The sequence below is a fragment of the Aptenodytes forsteri genome, unplaced genomic scaffold (assembly GCF_000699145.1).
Source record: "Aptenodytes forsteri isolate BGI_AS27 unplaced genomic scaffold, ASM69914v1 Scaffold155, whole genome shotgun sequence".
NCBI lineage: Eukaryota > Metazoa > Chordata > Aves > Sphenisciformes > Spheniscidae > Aptenodytes > Aptenodytes forsteri.
This window is the reverse complement of record NW_008794446.1, coordinates 9,124,199-9,143,434: the sequence shown is the minus strand read 5'-3', so window position 1 is coordinate 9,143,434 and position 19,236 is coordinate 9,124,199. Positions and strand designations below refer to the sequence as shown.

The window sequence follows — 19,236 nt, the reverse complement described above, 5'->3', positions numbered from 1 at the left end:
TAGGGACATGGTTTAGTGAGCATGGTGGTGTTGGGTTGGTGGTTGGACTCGATGATCTTAGAGGTCTTTTCCAACCTTAATGATTCTATGATTCTGTGGTACTCGGAAGGAGCACAAATACTTCCTGGCTATGTGTAAACCTCCTTTGTCTCCTCCCTCAGTCCCTAAAATAGATATAAATGTTTTCTATCACCAGCCATATTCCAACTTTGATCTGCTATCTCTGTCTTCACAAAACTAGAAATAAATTTATAGCTGCCTAATTTTGTACAATTTCATATATTCTGAAAAATATGTATTTAGTCAACACGATATTTAATGTGATTAATGCTACCTAGCTGACAGTTTTGGGTTTTTTTTTTCCTGCATATGGTCCTTCTCAGAGCAGTTGGAGCAAACGTGGTGAGACAAGACCTCATTTACTTCACAAAGGGGAAGAGTACAAGGGTTGTGGGCAGGGGGTAAAGGGAAGGTGTTCTAGAAGTATGAGACAGAATAACAATGTGTAGCTCTGTAGTGGAAGTTCTTGTCCCTAACTTGTTCCCTTTGTCTTTATCATTGCAGCAGCATAAGTGCTTTCCCTTCTCTTGTTTCTTGCCTGTGGGGCACTGACTCTGCTAAAGCCATCTGCCACTCCTTGTCATTTTATTGCATGCAGTTGACAGCTGCAGGTGGGAAACAGGGTGGTTAGAAGGGAGCTGAGATCCTGTTCATTGAATACCAGAGACCTCTGTTGGCAAGATAAGATGATTATATTTTCTTACCCAGAACCTCTCAGAGTACTCTTTGCCAGTGTTATAGAGAGCATGAAAAGTGGTCGTCAAGAATGAATGTCAAATCAAATATGGGAAACTTACAAGATCTAGGAAAGTTAAGTGAATTTGAAGTTGGGACCCTTCACCCCTTCTAAAGTTTCCCTTAGAAGATGGACGATGTTGACTTCAAAGTTTCGATGCTTACATGTATGAGAAACCTGCTAGTTGGCCATAATTTAATCATGCTGCCTTGAGTCTTGAGGTGATGTGCTTTTCATGGTGGAACTTTCTTTTTTTTGGAGAGAAGGAAGAAATAGTTTTCTGACAGATTGACTTTGAAATAGAATGTTGACTACTGCTCTGGCAAGCAAGTAAACGTAGGAGTAAATTTTGGAGGACAGTGCATTGTAGGACCCTGAAAGGTTAGAAGTTCTTACTTCCACAATACGTTTCTTACATGTTCCTAATTTATTGTTTGGTATTGCCCTCTTTATACATATGCATAGTAGGCCCCACACAACCTTATAACTATGCAACCGCATTTCTTAATGGAAGTTCTATGCCTTGAGTTCAGTACATTACCAATGATGATTGCTTTTCCCTGAGTATTTCAGGCAAGTGTATTACTGTTAACCTAAAAAGATGCATTTGGAGTGATTTACTAACCTCAAAAAACTGTGTCCACAGGTTTCTTTCATTTAATAAAATTGAGGATAACCGAACTCAGCATTGTAAATATCAGTATCTGAACAGGAACAAATAATCTTTAAATGTATTGAACTTCTATTTGGTTGCACATATTTTAGAGGCAGAAAAACTTCTAGTTACTTCTTACTTGAATGCATATGAAGTGAATGGCTTGTGTCCAACAGACATCAGTGTAATGCCACTTGATATCAAGAGAGAACAAATTTGCCCAATGGCAACCTATTATTAAGTGCTGCAGTGACTGCTTTTTAAGCAGGGCTTTTAACCAAACTGGAGACAGAAACAGGAAACAAGCTGCTGGCACAGTTATGTCTCCTTCAGGACTTCCTTTCAATACAATGAGTTACTAATGTGCCTTAACCATTTGCATTATTTTTATCAAAATGTTGTCAAGAAAAGAAACTTTTTTTTTTGTATTTATAAAAATGTTTTTTTATTGTACACCAGTTAATTTCTTTCTCATATGTTATAGCCAGTGTATAGTCTTTGGGGGTTTTTTGGTAGGAACTAGGACAATAAGCACAATGATTGCATGATACAATACCACAGGCATTCATACATGTCTACTGAAATGATTTGAACATGTTTTGGTGCTACTAAACCTACTGAAGTGCACCGAAGTTTAAGGCCCATAGACCTGCAAGCTTATTTTGGAAGATTTGATGATTATAAAAGACAAATTACCTAGAAGATATCTCATATTATATCATAGACCTAAAGCTGTGAAATTGCATCGTACCCATAATGATCAGTCAACAAATTTGAAGCTCAGTAAAATGTGTAGGTGAGTTGGAGAAGTCCGTGATAGTTTGATGCCAATTCTAAAACACTTGATTTTGGAAATTTACTCTGGGTTTTGGAACTCCTGATGTTTGAAGGTGTTGGATTTGGCAAGAGTATTATAAAGGCAGTAGATTTTCTTTTAAATAGAAAATATTTCACAAGTGCAATAAAATTTCCACACCTAAGTCAACAAAATGTGTTTTAGTACAGCATGCTTCTCTGTGTGCTTTCTATGTTCTAAAAGTCTTTGAGGTAAGTGCTATAAGAAGATCATCTTATAACAGATACAGCAACTCCAAAACTGAAATATGAGCTGTCAGCATGATCAGCAACATTTTTAATACTGCTTGTTATTCTGTACTACCTTCTATTAAGAACGGGCATTTGTTTTTTAATCCAGTTGTGACTCCAGAATATTACAAACATAAAAATACATCATTAGCTTTGTTTCAATATTGATTTTAATAGATTGTTGATATGCTAACTTTTTTACAATATTAAATCTTCAGGTTATTGCGTATTTGGAAAAAATGTATAGGATGAATGTAGCTTCATTGCATAAAGCTAATATAGTTTTACTGCAATAATATGGCAAGTACTGAATCTGCTGGCCAGTTAATCAGGCTGTTCTTAATTTTCTTTATTTTTCCATACTTCTGGTGACCTGCTCAGAAAAAATATGGTCTGTTTAGATTATGCCACAGCTCCATATTTTAGATCATTAGGCTTAGTACAGCTCACCAGTATTGTTTGTATTGATAATTCTATGTGAAACTTGACATAAAAATACACAATTATTACGATATTCAATTTCTTTTTTGATATGTCACACGTATTTTCTGAAGCAAAAGTAAATCTTAAAATTTAAAATAAAACATACTTTTAACCTTATAAAAAAATCCTATTTTTAAGATTTTGGTAGTATTATAGAGATGGCCATAATTACATTAGAACTGTGCTATGTTTTATGTCTTTAACAATAATATTATTAAGGAATATAATGACTATAAAGTCATACGACTTGGAATAATCACTTGACATTCAGTTCTAAGCAACTCAGTTACATTTATAGCTTTATTTCACTTGCACGCTTATGTAAAGTTTTGATTCTTTTAGCAATTAAGAAAGCATATGAAATACTTAATTTTTTCCACTGAATACTATTATATGAAATCAAGAAGTCAATGGGGATTTTTCTCCCAAATCCCTTTTGTTTCAGCATGATTCTTTGAATTAATATTTAATCAGTTTATATCATTTAGCTTTTAGACTTTTAGCTTTATTGTCTTCTCTGAGTCAAGTGAAGTCAAGTTTGTTTTGCAGGACTGCTTTTCTGTGATATTGTGTAGAGATGTTTATTGTATTACTATTCTTAGTTCTTTTTTAATCTTTTCATAACATTACCACTCTTGAATTTCTGTAGCATTCCAAACTGTATAAAAATTGAACAGCAGCAACCTTAAGTCTTTCTTGATACTTTTTTCAAGGTTACTGAGCTGCAAAGTCTCGCAATTTGTCTTTTGTTTTTACTTAGCAGAACTTCAGTTACTATTCGGCCAGAAGATAAAAAGTCTTGTAAATACACATCATATATTATATCAGTCTTGTTTCTTTCCAAACATAGATGAGAAACATTTCTTGAAACTTCTGAGTTCCCTTAACAGTATTTTTACTGTCTCTGTCCACTGTTTGGTCTTTGCTATTACTAGAAATTGTTTTGTTCTTAGATACTTTTGTTCTTATATACCTAATTTTTTTGCAGCATTAGTGCTGTCAGCTTCTCCTGCCAACCTTGTGCACTTAATAACTTCTAAAATTTGTTGACTCTCCTTTTCCATTTTTCCATTTGTTCTACAGTGCTTTTTATATCGAATTGTTGTATTTGGATCATCCAGAATTCTTTCTGAGATTTCCCATTTCATGTTTCTCTGCTTATTTTTTTTTTCCTCAGACTTAAAAAAGCAACCTATGTCTAATACTGTATCTGTGTGCATTTGTAGTACTTGATGGTAGGTCTTTTTTACCCATGTTGACATGCATAAAATCTGATAATCATCAATGTCCCATAGACCATTACCATCACTAAGTGAGAAATAACCATTAAAATGTAATCTTGGTTTTCCTGTAGAGTGCTGCCTGACACACCTCTTTGCCTGTTCTGTTCTTCCTAGCAGACTTTAGCTCTTTTCTACGCTTCAAAATACAATTTATCTTAAAAGATATCAATACTGCCACTGAAGTATACTTTCTTCTTATTGATTAGAATTCATTAATTAGGGTGTTCATGCAGTAAAATGTGAATTTGTGTGTTATAGTTTATGCTCATTCTGGTTGTATATTTTTTGAAGTATATTATGCTTGTTTTAGTTTCATATTGTAAAGCATGTTGCAACTGTTCTTAATCTTTTTTCTATACTACTTTCCTTATGTTTTGGGTTCCATCCTTTCATTTGTCAGTCTCTTCTACTCTTAAATGATAAAAATTACTCATTTTGTCTTTTAAAACAGCGTAAGTAAACATCAGTCCTTAAGCTCTGAAGTAGGCCAGAAATGTATTAAACGTTATTTTTCACATCTAGCTGAAAGCAATGACATTATATTACTGTCATATAAGGTATTCAAATTAGGATCAAATTCAAATAGCATGTTATGTAAGCTGGATTTATTTATTCTTTTCTTGTTATTGTTGCTATATAGTTTGGATTTCTAAACTAAAAGTTACACTTGCATTTCCACATAACTGACAAAACCAAAACGTAAGAAACCGAAAATTAACACAAAGACTCAAATAAACAAAAGGGAAGTAAGCAGAGAAAAAAATTTTCTATTGGCCAAGCACAATATTCTTTATGAATGTGGGGATGCAGTTCGTTGATTTAATAATCAAAAAAACCTAATGCCAAATTATAACTTCCTTTCCATGACAGTTTCAAATAGTTCCCCTTTTTTTATATATATAATTTGTTTGTTACCACTTCTTAAAAAATAATTAAGCAAGGCTTTATGGACTCTTCTTCTGAGATTATGATAAAAATTGTCTGAGGTAGGATGTGATTTGGTTATGCTGTTTGAAATGTCTTCTATAATAGTCTTTGCCCACCAGATCATAAACAATCATGTTAACACATCTTAAGAAGTTAATATCCCTTAGGTAAGTGGTAGAAACAGATCCTGCGTACGTCTCCAGTTCATTGCAGAATGAAGTAGAAGAGGTTATGTTAGCCACTAGGCAAACCCATTGTGCTCCACATTGCAGTGCAGAAGGAACGTTTTCATGATCAGCTATGTCTTGGCTGATATGTGGCATATTTGAAGAAATTGATTTTTGTCTGTTGATCACGTACTTAGTTGGGCATCTAACAAGCAAGAAGGATACATTAGGGATGTTAGAAGGTGGTAGATTTACAAATGTTGATGTTCTCTAATCTAGACTGATAGCAGTCTCTTCTTTTGAGAATTAAGGCCATAGAAACTTTGTGTATATTTCCTTGTCTTCTAAAAAAAGAACATGATTTTTAAAGCATATGTTTGTTATTTAGCTTCCAGGAATCTATCTGAAATATTTTAATGGCATTGACAGATACATATTTTGGCATGCTGAATGACATGAAGTACTATGGACATATGACTTATGCAATTTAAACAACATTGTGAAATACAATGTTTTTTTTCTTTTTTCTTTTTTTTTTTCCTAGGAAGAAAGGTTTAATTGTAAGAAATGGATGCTAAAGGATTACAAGGAGAAGATAAACTGAAGATGCTCATAATTTTACTAGCTTATTTGGTAAATTAAAAATTATTTTTTTTCCGCAGGATGAATGTTGAAAAATTGTATTGGACACAGGAATGGTGTCTTTTGTTTTCTACATTACTGCTAACACTAAAAGTCTTAACACATGTATGCAGACAATTACATTTTATCAATTTAAAAGTGAGCTTAGTCAACTGATTTGTATAATTTCTTGCTACTCCTCACATGCAATTAAAAAACTTTACCTTGTGAGCCTCTTCATGGACAAAGGACTGGACTAGGACAGAAAATATAGGTGAATATAGTGCTGTGAAGGTGATACTGCTTCACTTCAGAGAGATGGCAGGAATTTTAGGCAATTTGCAGTAGCCATGTCTTAGTACAGTATGCTATGTATGTGTAGTTTAGGAGTTTGGAGTATTCAGCTTATCCACAGAACACAATTACATTGCCTATTAAGCGTACTTCAGCTCTGGCTTGCAGAGACAAGTTCTAGAACTAAGGGTAATTAATGCTTCATAGCTATCAGAAAGGCTTTGGTCTTTTTGAAAAGACTAATACACAAAGTAAGAGTTTAGTAGCAATTGTGGAGAGCGCTTTCTGTGATGGAAGCCTGTATCTACACATTTAATTTAAAATTCTATTGAGGGAGCTCACAGGGTTTGCTAATGTTCCTGGGTAGGATTCCAGTGATTATACTGAGACTTTGCATGGCTGATATTACTGCTTATGGTATTTCTCATAACCTTAGTCTCTGGTTTGGTCAGATAATGTACTTAAATGCCTTTGAAGGCAGAAATTGGATTCTCTCTCATTTGGCCCATTAAATATAAAGTGATAGTGAAATTTAGAATAAATAGTATTTATACAGGTTTGGGGTTTTTTTAAGTTTCCAAAAGGTTTGAGTGACCTTTTAAAATCTCTAAATATTAATGTTTAAAGGAATAGATTTTAGCTTATTTATTCAATTCTAATAGCATCATTAGGAAAATAAAAAATCACAAATAAATGAGACATGACAATATAATGTGACGTAGCTTACTGTCATGAAAATTGTAGCTTTAGTAAATAGTCATATGCATTTTTCATAATGTTGAGTAAGGTGAGGAACTTAAACTCATGTTCAAACAATTAAGTATTTTTAACATTCCACAAGTGTCAAATATCAAGCAGGTCTTCTAAAAATTGTAAAATTATTGCGAGTCACTGAGTACTGAGAACCTTTAAAATTCAGGCCACTTATCCATATTTGGAGTTAGATGATTAATTTTCATTGCCATATTTAAAGTTTTTGATAATGCAGAAAGTAATTTTTAAGATAGAAATGGGAATTTATTTCTCAGATTTAGAGTTTATATAAATTGTATGTTAATCACAGATTAATTATATTTTGGTGAGTTTACTTTTTTTTTTTAAGCTAAGTAGGGTAATTTGTGAGACTGGAGATTGCAGAGAGCAAGAATATAGGGACCACACTGGAAACTGTATCCTCTGCAAACAGTGTGGACCTGGAATGGAACTCTCAAAGGTAAGCAAATCATGCTTTCTTGAAATTACTTTGTTTCCAGTAAGTGCATTTACGTATGTGGTTAAAATAATAGATACCTGTACTTATGTGGAAATACTTTTTAATGATTTTGGCCTTTGAACCTTTTACAGTTTTTCGAGTACCATGTTTTCTGGTTCTCTTTATATAAAATGCTTAGTTCAGAAAATGATGATGCCATTAATAAAGCAGGCAGTACCATTAGAGGATCTGGGTATGGGCTCTCAAATTAAAATGATTTTTTTTTTAAAGGTGAGTTAGTGCTAGAAAGGGGGGAAAAAAAACTACGGGGAATTAAGACTAAATAACCTCACTGTGTAGAGGAGAGTACGAAAAATGAATTTGAAACTAGCGATTGGTACAGACCACTGAATTGGGGGGGGGCTTGATTTTTACAGTGCTGACTTTCAGAATCAGTTCTGGATTTTAGGTGAAATTGCCACTATAGACAACGTTCAAATATTTTCTCTACAACAACTTGTCTGAAAAGAATCGTTTATAATAAAAATAAGGGCATAAGCACATAAATACAGAATAGGATTCAAGTGAGAACTGAGATATTTCCTTAGAACAGCTGGGAGATAGGTGAATTCTGTTTTCACTAGCTCAGCGGTTGGAGCACTTTGTGTTGGGAAGATAGATTCAAGTGAGGCTCAATTTCTTTGTTTTACAGTTTATTCAAAATGCTATAAACCTAATCCATATCTTAATGCCATGTAAAGTAATTGAAAAGCTTGAGGCCAGAAAAATACATGGTAATATGTAGAAGGCACATAAGAAGTCCTTGTTAATATCATGGAGAAGGAAAGATTGTTATTATGAGTCTTACGTAAATGTTTTTTCTTTTAGAACAACTGCATCTCTTCCAAAAGAAAATCCCCATAAAAGTTTTGGAATTAGCAGATTTTTTAGGAATGCAGAAATGAATCAATGGAGATGAATGATGACTGAGGTTATGGACTGAGATTCAGTAGAACTAGAAAGTTAACTTGGCAAAATTTCCAGTGAAATTCCAAGTCTGAATGCAAGTCATGAGGGGGATCTTAGTTGCTTTCAGCACGGAGAAAGTAGGTGCTGTTATAAGCAAGGATAGAGAACAATGAAGGAAGATATAGCTGAAACAGGAGGGAGGGATATGGTGGGGTTCACGAACTTGATCACCGGAAGTGAGAGAGGTAACAGAATAAATTATGCATCATGGGGAGACTAGATGTTTTGGGGGAGCAGGTGTGTCATGCTGGAGGTATGAAGATGGTCAGGCAAAAAAAGAGAGAATGCAAGCTGGTATCATGAAGGGCGAGCAGACTTGTCAAGTCTCATGCATAAGAATAAGACTCTTTCTTCAGCATCCAGCTACTATACCTACATCTTGCCCATTGTTAGAGTGTAAAACTGTGGCCCAGACATTACTGTGCAGTCTGATTGATACCTCGTAGGTGGGGCCATAAAGCAAGAGAGAGAAGTAGCTGCCCTGCCCAGTGCCTTTGCATATAGAAGGGCAAACTCTGTTTTGTACTCTTACTGATAGTGTAAAGAGGATGATAAAGGTAGAATTTAGGGTGTTATTTAGGAGGAGTGAAATGTAATTTTCAGGGTTGCTTTTGTAGGCAAGTATGTTATGTAGATCCAAGGGAGAATTTGAAATGTTACTTTTGAAAATCTTTTAATGTGAAACTTTACTAAGTCTGGTATGTATGTGTGTTTAAACAACAGGGAAAAAGAAGCTTTCAGTTTGTGGCTTTGTATTTCTTACTATACTGAGCTCTGAAAAAAAGCACAAGTTAAGTATTGTGGTTTGTGGGTGGTTTGAAGAGATTTACTGAAATCGAGTGACACGTTTTCCCTACCTCTCCATCCCCTGTAGCTAGTGTTTGGTGCATTAACAGAAATATTTAGTTTCATACTTTAGTGAGGATTGCTTTCTATGTTAGGCAGTATTAGTTAAGGTTTAGTCATATAAACAATGCTGTTGAAGTAGAGATTTGAAGATGACTAACCACATGGATGTGGTTTTGTTTGGATGTTTTGTTTGGCCTTTGTAAGATTTGCCTTAAATTTGAGGACTGAAAGTTCTGGCGGGTGTTGTAATTTATAAAGGCACTTGTAAATATGGCACTTTATAACAGTGGTCCTACTAAAGCAGTATTATATGCATTGATGTAGCATACTTATCTAGTTGGCAAATAAACAAAAGCATAAAAACTAATGCCCTCAGTAATTACGCTTTCAATTTAATAAAGATGCTAAACTAAAATAGGTAGGTTATAGTTTGCAATAGTACACTATTCAAGTTATGCTTTTACTTTTAACTATTTTTGTTTACAATCTGATAGTCCTGATTCTTAGGACTAGTTTTTCTGAAAATATGAATGCTTAATTAATTTCAATGTGTAAGCAATTACTTCTCCCAGACATGAATAGGCTTTCAAATACTATTTTTTTTTTTTGCTACTACCCTAGAACTGAAATAACTAAACAGATTTTGCTCAAACCTAAATGTGAGTGGAGACATAATTTCCTTTATAAATAGAGGTACAATTTTCTGTGAATCATAGCGAAGGATGTGGTGCTGTGGCTGTTACTGAAATGCAGTTGAAAGCAGTCTTGCTCAACTACAGCTTGAAGCAACAAAGTATGTTAAGTCAAAGGTCAGAACGCAAAGGGAAAAGGGATTTAATGATATACTTGAAGTAATTTGCAGCACAGGGGGAGTTTTGTTTGCTTGGGTTTTTTTTACCCCATGTGAGAAAGCAATGATGTAATTATGCTGTAGTTTAACAACAGTTTCTTAATAACAAAAAAATGTGTCTGTTTTCCTATCAAATATTTAGTGCTCATGGATAAAACTAAATATACTGCTGGATGTGTGAGCATGACTGTATGTCTAAGTATATAGTAAAATACAATGTTATCTGTGGGTTTTTTGGTTCGGTTCCCACCCAAAGTGTTTTAAGCAATTGACTGACAGGTTTCTTTTTTATGTTAGTAACAAACTTCAGCCTATATTGTTGAATACAGAAGGCCAGCTATTGGGTCATGCAGCAGTGGACCGTGTGAACGGTTGATGTAAACATATGTCCCTATTTCCTTCCCTTGAAACTCAGTTCAGGTAGAACTTCTGAGTAAGCTGAAGCAGACAGGTACAATGTCAAGGACTGTAGACCTCTCGCTTCACTCTTATTTATGAGGAACTACTACTTTTTAGTTAAAATCTAAATCTGTAGATTTCTTTCTTGTTATTACTGACTATACAAAAATAGGAATTGTGTTCCTTTCAAAGGCCAAGTAGAGGTAGTAGGCTAAACACTATGAAAGGAAGACTGGAGTTCTCAAGATAAAAATTAAGATAAATACCGTGGTACAGATGGGTGCTATGACTTAAATACATTGCCACTGAATTGATCAGCAACCAGTTTAGAGCATAAGTACACTTGTGCATGTACTTTTTTCCCTTTGTCTTTGTTAAACTGAGTACATGATGTTATAGAAATCAAAACTAATACTTTGTTACCTAATTGTGATATCTGTTTGTTTGTTTGTTTTAAACTTCAATGGGATTTTATTGTGGACTTATAAAACCCAGTTAAGTCAGCAGTGATTAGTTGTCCCTACACTTAAGGGAAGACACAGTGACACCTGAAGATCAGACTTGAGATTCTTAACACAGGCTGCATGGGTCACTTAAGGTATTGTTAAAGCCTAATCTAATCAGGTCCTGTGTGACAATCCAGTCTGTTTCCATGTCGCCAAATACACTCAGATGTACCACAGACTTGCATCAACAGTATGGATAAATGTGCAGGGCAAAATACCACCTGTACAGAGTGGGTGTATATACACACATATATACACTCTGTGTGTGTGTGTGTATACACTTATTTTTACAAGTATTAACTTGAGTTATTTATATGAGCTTTGTTGCTATACTGTGTGAGCATTTCATAATACCTAAGTTAGGGAAATGCTGTTGCCTTTTCTTAATTTATACTTGAGACACTAGCACAGAAATCAACTTGCCCATGGTAATGCAGGAAGCTTTTGGTGGAACAGAGGAGACAGAGGCCACAGAGTGGAGCAAGAGGATGGAGGCTCTCTCTTCACAAGGTGCCACATGGACAAGACAAGGGGCAGTGGGCACAAGTTGTACTGGGAGAGAGGTTTTATTTCTATATAAGAAAGAAATTTTTTTACAGTGAGAACAATCATTCACTGGAACAACCTCCCCAGGAACGTAGTAGAGTCCCCATCACTGGAGGTTTTTAGGAAGCAATTGAACAGGGTACTAGATCACCTCATCTCGGCTCCCTGTCCCATGAAAGGTTGGACCAGATGTTCTTTCAAGGTTCCTTCCAACCTGAGCTGTTCTGTGATTCTATGATGAGTGTTTAATTTTAGTTGCAAACTAGTGCTCAATCTATTGGATTGACCTTTCTGTCTGCATAGATAAGCAACTTCAGACACCCTTTACAGCATGAAACAAAAAAAGCAACAAAAAAACCCAGCCTTATTTCACGTAACTAGTTCCAAATCGAGACTATTCTTTTCAGCTTTTGCTGTCGCAGTTTAGTGGGGCTCTCTTTTTCAAGAATGTTTTTAATGTAATTCTTTCTACCTTAAAATAAGAAAAAATAGTACACCCTCAACTTTTCCTTTCTGACTCCCTATCAACTGTTCTAACAGCAGCACTGCAGATGTCGCATTAACTTTGAACTAAAATCCATTGATCACTTACGTTGATTATATTTTTTTATAAAGTACTTTTAACATATTGTCATCATAAGAAAGCCAGCTTTGTTATTGTATCAACAATTTAGCATTGATGGGGAAGGGAGTGAAAGCTTCTTTGCCTGTTTGCTTCTATTTGTTCATTTTAAAAAAAAAAAAATCTATAGAGCCTTTTCTCATAAACATGTGTCCTTGGTAATGTTTGTGAAGCCTTTGAACGACTGCAATAGCTTGCTTTTGAGTGTGTGGGTATTTTGTTTGGGGTTGTTTTTTGTCTGGCTTTGTTTGTTGGGGTTTTTTTTAGCTGTGCTTTCTTCTGGGGTTGGAGACTAAAATGATTGTATCGATTCAGAAGGAAGGGTTTGCTTCATGTGGCTCAGCATTATTTCATTTCTCATTCTTTTAGTAGGAAACAAAGCATCACATAGTTAAGCAAATGGTTTAATATCTTTCATTCTTTAAGTGACTTCAACTTGCCAATGCCTGAATAGTCATTGGTGTGGCTTGATAGTAAAGTGTTTCTGTATAAATCAAACCTTATATATGATTCAAATTTATATAAATCACAATGCAGAAAAAATAAACTGGGATAGTTTGGGTTTCAGCCTTTTCCTGAAAATGTTCCACTACAGAAATGAGAGTCCTTCTAGTCCTTTTACCATAATTTGCTTTTTTTAAAAAAAAAAATCTATAACTCTCTATAGCTTCCATGTTTGGTTATTTTTTATTTATATATGAAAAAGCAATCCATATCTCAGCCTCATCAAGCTTATATTACAACTCAGAAGTTTAACTGCAATTCTAGATTGTTTTGTCAACAGATCACATCTGAGGCTGGAGTTCAGAAACATTGAAATGACAGTTTGGGCAGTAGTAAGTTCTTTCCACAGTGCCCTACCTGTGCAGTTATGCTGACACAGTAGATTTTTAGGGTGTACTATGGAACATATCACTGAACTGATCACTTTTAACCTGCATCAGTCCTGTGGTCAGATTTACAGCTCAGCCTCATAATCAGTTGTATCAGTACAGTTGCGGACAATGTATGACAAGGAAGAAAAAGCAGAGATGAAAGGGAGAGAGTGCCTTAAGCCAGCATTGCCACCAAACACGTGATGATAAATACTGTCACCAAGAGCCTGCTGCTGCACAGAGAGCCTGTGGGACAGAGGCAGCTTGATGGTTGCTAAGGCAGGGCTACGTATCATAGGTTGCTTCCTTGCACCAGGTGTATGATGAAGGAAAAGGAGACCTGCATCTTGGCTCAAAAAAGGAATTGTGAATTAAACAGGAAGGTACTCTTTGAAGCTACTTCTGAAGGTAACAGTCCTCATACAGAACGTGAAAGGTGGCGTGCTATGTCTGACATGTTGTCCCAGTGAAGTTACTGAGAGCAGCTGCTGCCATGTTTAGCAGTCACTCTGTAACTTTTCAAAGCAAGAGAGCTGCTTGTGAGGAAGCCTGCCATATCTCAGCACAGGAGGGGCTAACGTGTTTCTGGGTCAGTGTCCTGGAAGCTGGAGCAGCTGCATGTAGGCAGGTCGAGTCTTACTCACTGAGCATGAAACTTTTCTGACACTAACTTTGCACTTCGCCGCAGCAGCTAAATCTGACAGGTTTGCAGCACACTGTTGCAGCCTGTCCTGCTCAGAGACTTCTGCTGATAGATACGGCTGATTATTGGATTCTAGATGAGGCTGATCCACAGCCTAAGGTACTTTTGGAAGCTAAAACTGTGTGCTATTTAGCAATGCCATACACTCAAAGGTATTACTAAAAACTTCATTTCCCAGCACCAGTATAGTGCTGCAACCTGTTATATGACCTGACATTGATTAAGAGTGTCTTAATGACTGGAAGGCTTTTTCTTGAATACCCAAATATTCTTGTAATCATCATGGCCTAAGTGGAACTTCTCTGTGCTGTACTGTCTAGGGACTTACATAGGTTGTGGATAATCAGTGGAACTAGAATAAAATTCTAAAATGTACTTGCAGATTATGATCTTAATAATGCCTGAAAATATTTTTTTTAAATAAAATTTGAGGTTATTTTAATTGAAAGAATGTTTAAAATCTAGTTTACTGTTCATTTACTTTCTGCATTGCATTCAACTTTTAGGGAAAAACCATACCACTTAACTCCGTTACCCTTTATAGTCTGCTACATTTTAGGTCGTTCTGTCTGAATCAGTGTTTGGGTAGTATATACTGAAAGACAATGTTAACGCTGCCAAGGTAGTACTTTAAGAGGTGTCTGTATTATTGTATGCTTTTAATATTTTTAGCTTCAAACTAAGTGATGAGTTTAGTTAACTAGTTTGCTACAGATTCCTAGGTGAAAGCTGTATAAATATCCAGAAAATAGAAGTGCATTTGAATTTTGAGGATTTTTTTCAAATTAATTTTAATGCAGTTTTCTAAATTAGTGTTTGGGTTTTCATGGCTTGTACTGTGTATCATTTGAGAGAGAAATTTTTCATTAATGTTACCTGGTACCATTGATGGTAGCATTGAAAAGGGGAAGTGGAAAGGGAAGGGTGGGTTAAGCGTTCTTCACAGTACACTTCACAATAGGAGAAATAAATATAGCGTATATTTACCTGCTCTTTTTTTTTTTCCTGGCACAAAAATAAAAATTTTTTTTTTTTAAATCTAGCGCTAATTCAGGTTACTACAAGTTTTATTTCTCTTTTCTGCAGTCCTGAGGTGAACTGCCACAGGAGATGAGCACTCTTTTAAAAATATGAGTGGGAGGATAGAAGGGATGAGGGGAGTTGTGAATTACTGAGATCTCATCAGCCATATAACTTGGCAACTTTGTAAATAGAGCGCTAAGAAAACTGGTGCACATCAGTGTTGCACACGTACTGATAAAAGATGAACAGTCGATTGCTTGTATCTTTGCTGGACTGCTGAATTATAAAGTCCAAGATTTCAAAGGATTTGAATCCATCGTCTAAATCATATCCTTCAGTTTTGGGAATGTGGTTAATTATGAGTACAGATGTTTGAAGTTCTGCCTGGTTTACAAGCTTAAATATTTATTTGCACCTGCTAGGCTGTTAACTACCTCAAATATTGTGTGAACATAAAAAGCACATACGTAAAGTTGTAGTTGTTATGGATTATATCTGCAGAATTCCTGTCAAGGACTTAGAAGCCATCCTTGAAAAGACTGGAGACTGTAAATTCCTTGGGCAGAAGATTTCTTTATATTGCATCCACCATTTTTACAGCTTTAAAGTAAACCATTCCACATTACCAAGGACCACTAAGATGTGTCCATACATCCCACTATAGCAAAGCAGATCTGGTAGAGCTAGAAACAACTTACTCAAGCTTTGGTAGTTTGGGCCAGTGAGTTGAAGGCATTTAATTCTAACTTTATTTCCTGGTGTTTGCTTGTTTTTGATCAGAAACTTCAAAGGTAGTCTGGAAAGAAAAACTTATAATTAAGTTAATTTAAGCCTTATATTTGAAAGTTTACTAGGACTTGGGAGGCACTGATTCCAAGTGATTTATCAAAAGGTCCGAATATACATGGTTTGACTGAGCTATATAATATATCCTATAATGCTACTATTTGGATGTTCTAAATAGAAAGAGTAAAGAGTAGGTATTTAGAAAGAATGTGTTAAGGAATAATGAGATTCAATGAAAAAGTTTATTTAGACTTAGGAAGAGCAAAATCTCCTAACAGAAGTTAGTCTGTTTCCAGTCCCCAGTGGTAATCATGTAGCTTTGTATACAGTCTTACAATTGCATAAATGAAATTGAGTGTAAAACTGAACACAGTAAGATATTTTTAGGTAACATAAAATAGAACTGCTAGAACCTCCATTGTTTTGGCATCGATTCCTAGCAGAAACTGGTAGGTTTGAAATAAAATGGTAGAAAATGTTCTATGGCTGAAGTAAATTAAAAAAAAAAAAAAGAAATATTTTTATCGCCTTTTGCCTACCAGCTTTATTAGGGTCAGTATCTCACAGGAGAAGTGCTGTACAGTGTATGAAACTGTAGTATGCTTTTTTTTTGTTACTAACTACAGTGATTTGTCTGCCTGCTTAATCTGTATAATACTCAATAGTAAGAAACTACATTTCAGCTAAAAAACAAAGCAAAAATTAAAACTTATTTTTTTAATTCCTGGGTCTAGAGACAGAGGAAGAAGGCTATTTTTAGTGTCCATTTGTAGTTACTTTCTTAGAATTGTTAGTTTTCTGTGTACTTGAGTGCTTGCTCTTTTTCAGAGGACAGTGAAGATATTCTTAACAAAAAAGAAAATTGAAAATTCTTAGAATGTCCAGTAAAATGCATCTGAAGTTGTTTATTGTTATTTTATCATCCTGAGTGCATTTGTAAGGTTCAAAGCTTTTTACTGCAGCAGATTTGCTTAGGTAGGTGACTTTGGAAAAAGTTATTTATATGCATCGAACATGCATGTGTTGTGGAGGAAACTGGTGGAAACCTTCCCTTAAGTTGCCCCAGTTGAAGATTTCCTGCAGTTTTCCCGCTGGGAAGATGCCCTATTCTTCCACTGAGACCACATACTGGAGAAGGAGGTCCCCACATTGTGCCTTTCCTACCTACTCCCTTCCCAGTAAGTCTTTTCCAGCAGTTCATTGTATTCCTCTTGCCATTTTGCTGTGTGTCACTAATGCATCAAATCTAACTCCAAAGTACTGCAAAAAAAATTAATAGGATATTCAGATGAGAAAAGGGAATAGCAACTCTTAGTAACTTGATAACTCTAAGAAATAGTGACATGAAATAGATTGATAGTTCTTGATAATCAGTTGGTAGAATTCAGTCCCCAAACTATTAGATATTGTTGGGTAAAGTGTTTCTCTTTGCAGCCTGTCAGTTGTATTAGGTGTCCTTTTCAAATGAATGGAAATAATTTCTTTAAATAGCTAAATTTGGGATAAATAACCAACCATAACTATATTCCTTGTATAGTAAAATATTGTGCCTCCCTGTGATCTGCAGAGCTATTAAACTTTTCCAACAGTTTAAGAACTGTTAGAACTGGAGTGGGTTGAGTTTCTGAAATTCTTAGTGGCTAAGCAACGTTTCATGCCTAGCTGATGGTCATTAACCAGCTCTGTTTTAGTTGGTAACAGAAATTCTAAGCCTTTGAAGATCAGTGCACTCTCTTCGGCAATTAACTTTGTTCACCTTAGCTATGAACCTTAATATCAAAGTGCTTCTTTGCTGTTTTTGTAACTGAGTAAGTGCCTTTATACTTCACTTGTCCCAGTTTCTGCACTTTCACATGACTGACCTAATTAAAAAACAGACAGCTCAATAATTCTACCATAAGCTAGTAATAATGAAACTGTGGGAGTCCTTGAAGCCCTTTATCATTCAAATACACAGTGGTTTCATGAATAAAGTGGATGACTAAGTATTACTTATAGAAGTAAGGGAGATTATTAGCAGTGGAAGACACATTTGAACTTGCTGAAAGGATGGCTTTTGTCTCTAGAAAGACCTACTCTCAGTAATAATTACACTAGGTCTTCATTTTATCCCGGCATTCTCTTCTTGTTCATGCTTTCAGTGACTGAATAGCTTGCTATTGCTTGTTAATCCCTACAGGAATGCGGCTTTGGATATGGGGAGGATGCACAGTGCATGACATGCAGGCCAAACAGATTCAAGGAAGACTGGGGCTTTCAGAAGTGCAAGCCTTGTCTGGATTGTGCACTAGTTAACCGGTTTCAGAAGGCCAACTGTTCTGCCACCAGCAATGCACTGTGTGGAGACTGTTTACCAGGGTAAGTCCATTTCTGAAGATGAGACTCGAACAAATTCAAAACCAATTTGCATTAACATTGCTTGCTCATGTTTTCTGGGTAAATGTATCCTTTATGTAAGTATGAAGGTCCTAGGTTCCAATCTTGGCCTTGCCAATGATTTACTGTATGATCTGAGCACATATTAAGACTGCAATTCTGAAATTATTTCATCTATAAAAACGGTTTGATAATTACCTACCTGATCTATGAGAGTAATGTCTATGCAGTGCCTGAGCAAAATACTTTGAAATAGAGAGTTACTGGTGACTTACTTCATTGTTAAAAAGAATTAAACATTTGGAAACATACACAGTTACCTTCTTGGAGACTGATCACTTTATTTGCTTGCTTTTTTCCCCTCCTTAGGTCAATGCCTAATAATTCTCATACACATAACATTTTTAGGTCAAAAGTAGTGGCTGTGGTTTATGCTCCTGAATTTCCTTCATCATGTTGGTAAATTCATAGAGCATGATCCTGGCTGAAAATCATAAATGGATCTGAAAGAATTGTTTTGGAACAAATTATAACAGTGTGGAGACTCACTGAAACTGCTGTTATAAATCAAAACCTGTGCTTAGTTTGTTGTCCAGTCATCCCAGATCTCTGTTGCTAATCTTCTGTTTGTAGTATTAAGTGTTAAGATCTCCAAAAGGCTATTCTTTACATTGCGGCCAAGTTCTGCTGTTATAAATACCTGCCATGAATTTGTTAAAAGGCATTTCTGATGCTTTTTTGAATTATGGATTGGTAGTTTAATTGATAGGATTAGGTTATGAGAACTGATCTGCAGTTGTAACAGCCTTTATATTTTCAGGGTATGTATTTCAGAGATACTTAAATGTTCATATATTTGTTTCCTGTATGTTTCTCAGTTATTTTATTTATTTTTATATACTTTTTTTTTTATTTTACCAGCTATCAAATACCTGAACACTGTCGAAGCTCCTACAGTTATTCCTCTCAAGCCGGAAGTGAGGTCTTTTCATTTAAAAACACTTAGTAAAGCTTTGGTAACTAATGTTAGTTTAAGTCACGGTATAAGAAGGTGCAGCCCCAGGCATTAGATGTTACTCACAACCACTTTTGATACTACCTGCAGCCACATGGTGGACTGATTTATACTCTCATTACATATTAATATATATGTATTGTAGTGCTTTTT

General features: G+C 35.3%; 1 protein-coding gene across 1 annotated transcript in view; it reads left to right on the top strand.

Moving 5' to 3' along the window:
• TNFRSF19 (TNF receptor superfamily member 19) overlaps positions 1 to 19,236 on the top strand; it is a 57,808-nt gene that overhangs the window by 7,492 nt on the left and 31,080 nt on the right. Inside the window, exons 2-4 of the mRNA XM_009290243.2 lie at positions 5,942 to 6,030; positions 7,415 to 7,525; positions 17,872 to 18,050. Of these exons, the coding sequence (XP_009288518.1) occupies positions 5,965 to 6,030; positions 7,415 to 7,525; positions 17,872 to 18,050 (356 nt within the window). The 5' untranslated portion in view covers positions 5,942 to 5,964. The remainder of the gene's footprint in view (positions 1 to 5,941; positions 6,031 to 7,414; positions 7,526 to 17,871; positions 18,051 to 19,236) is intronic.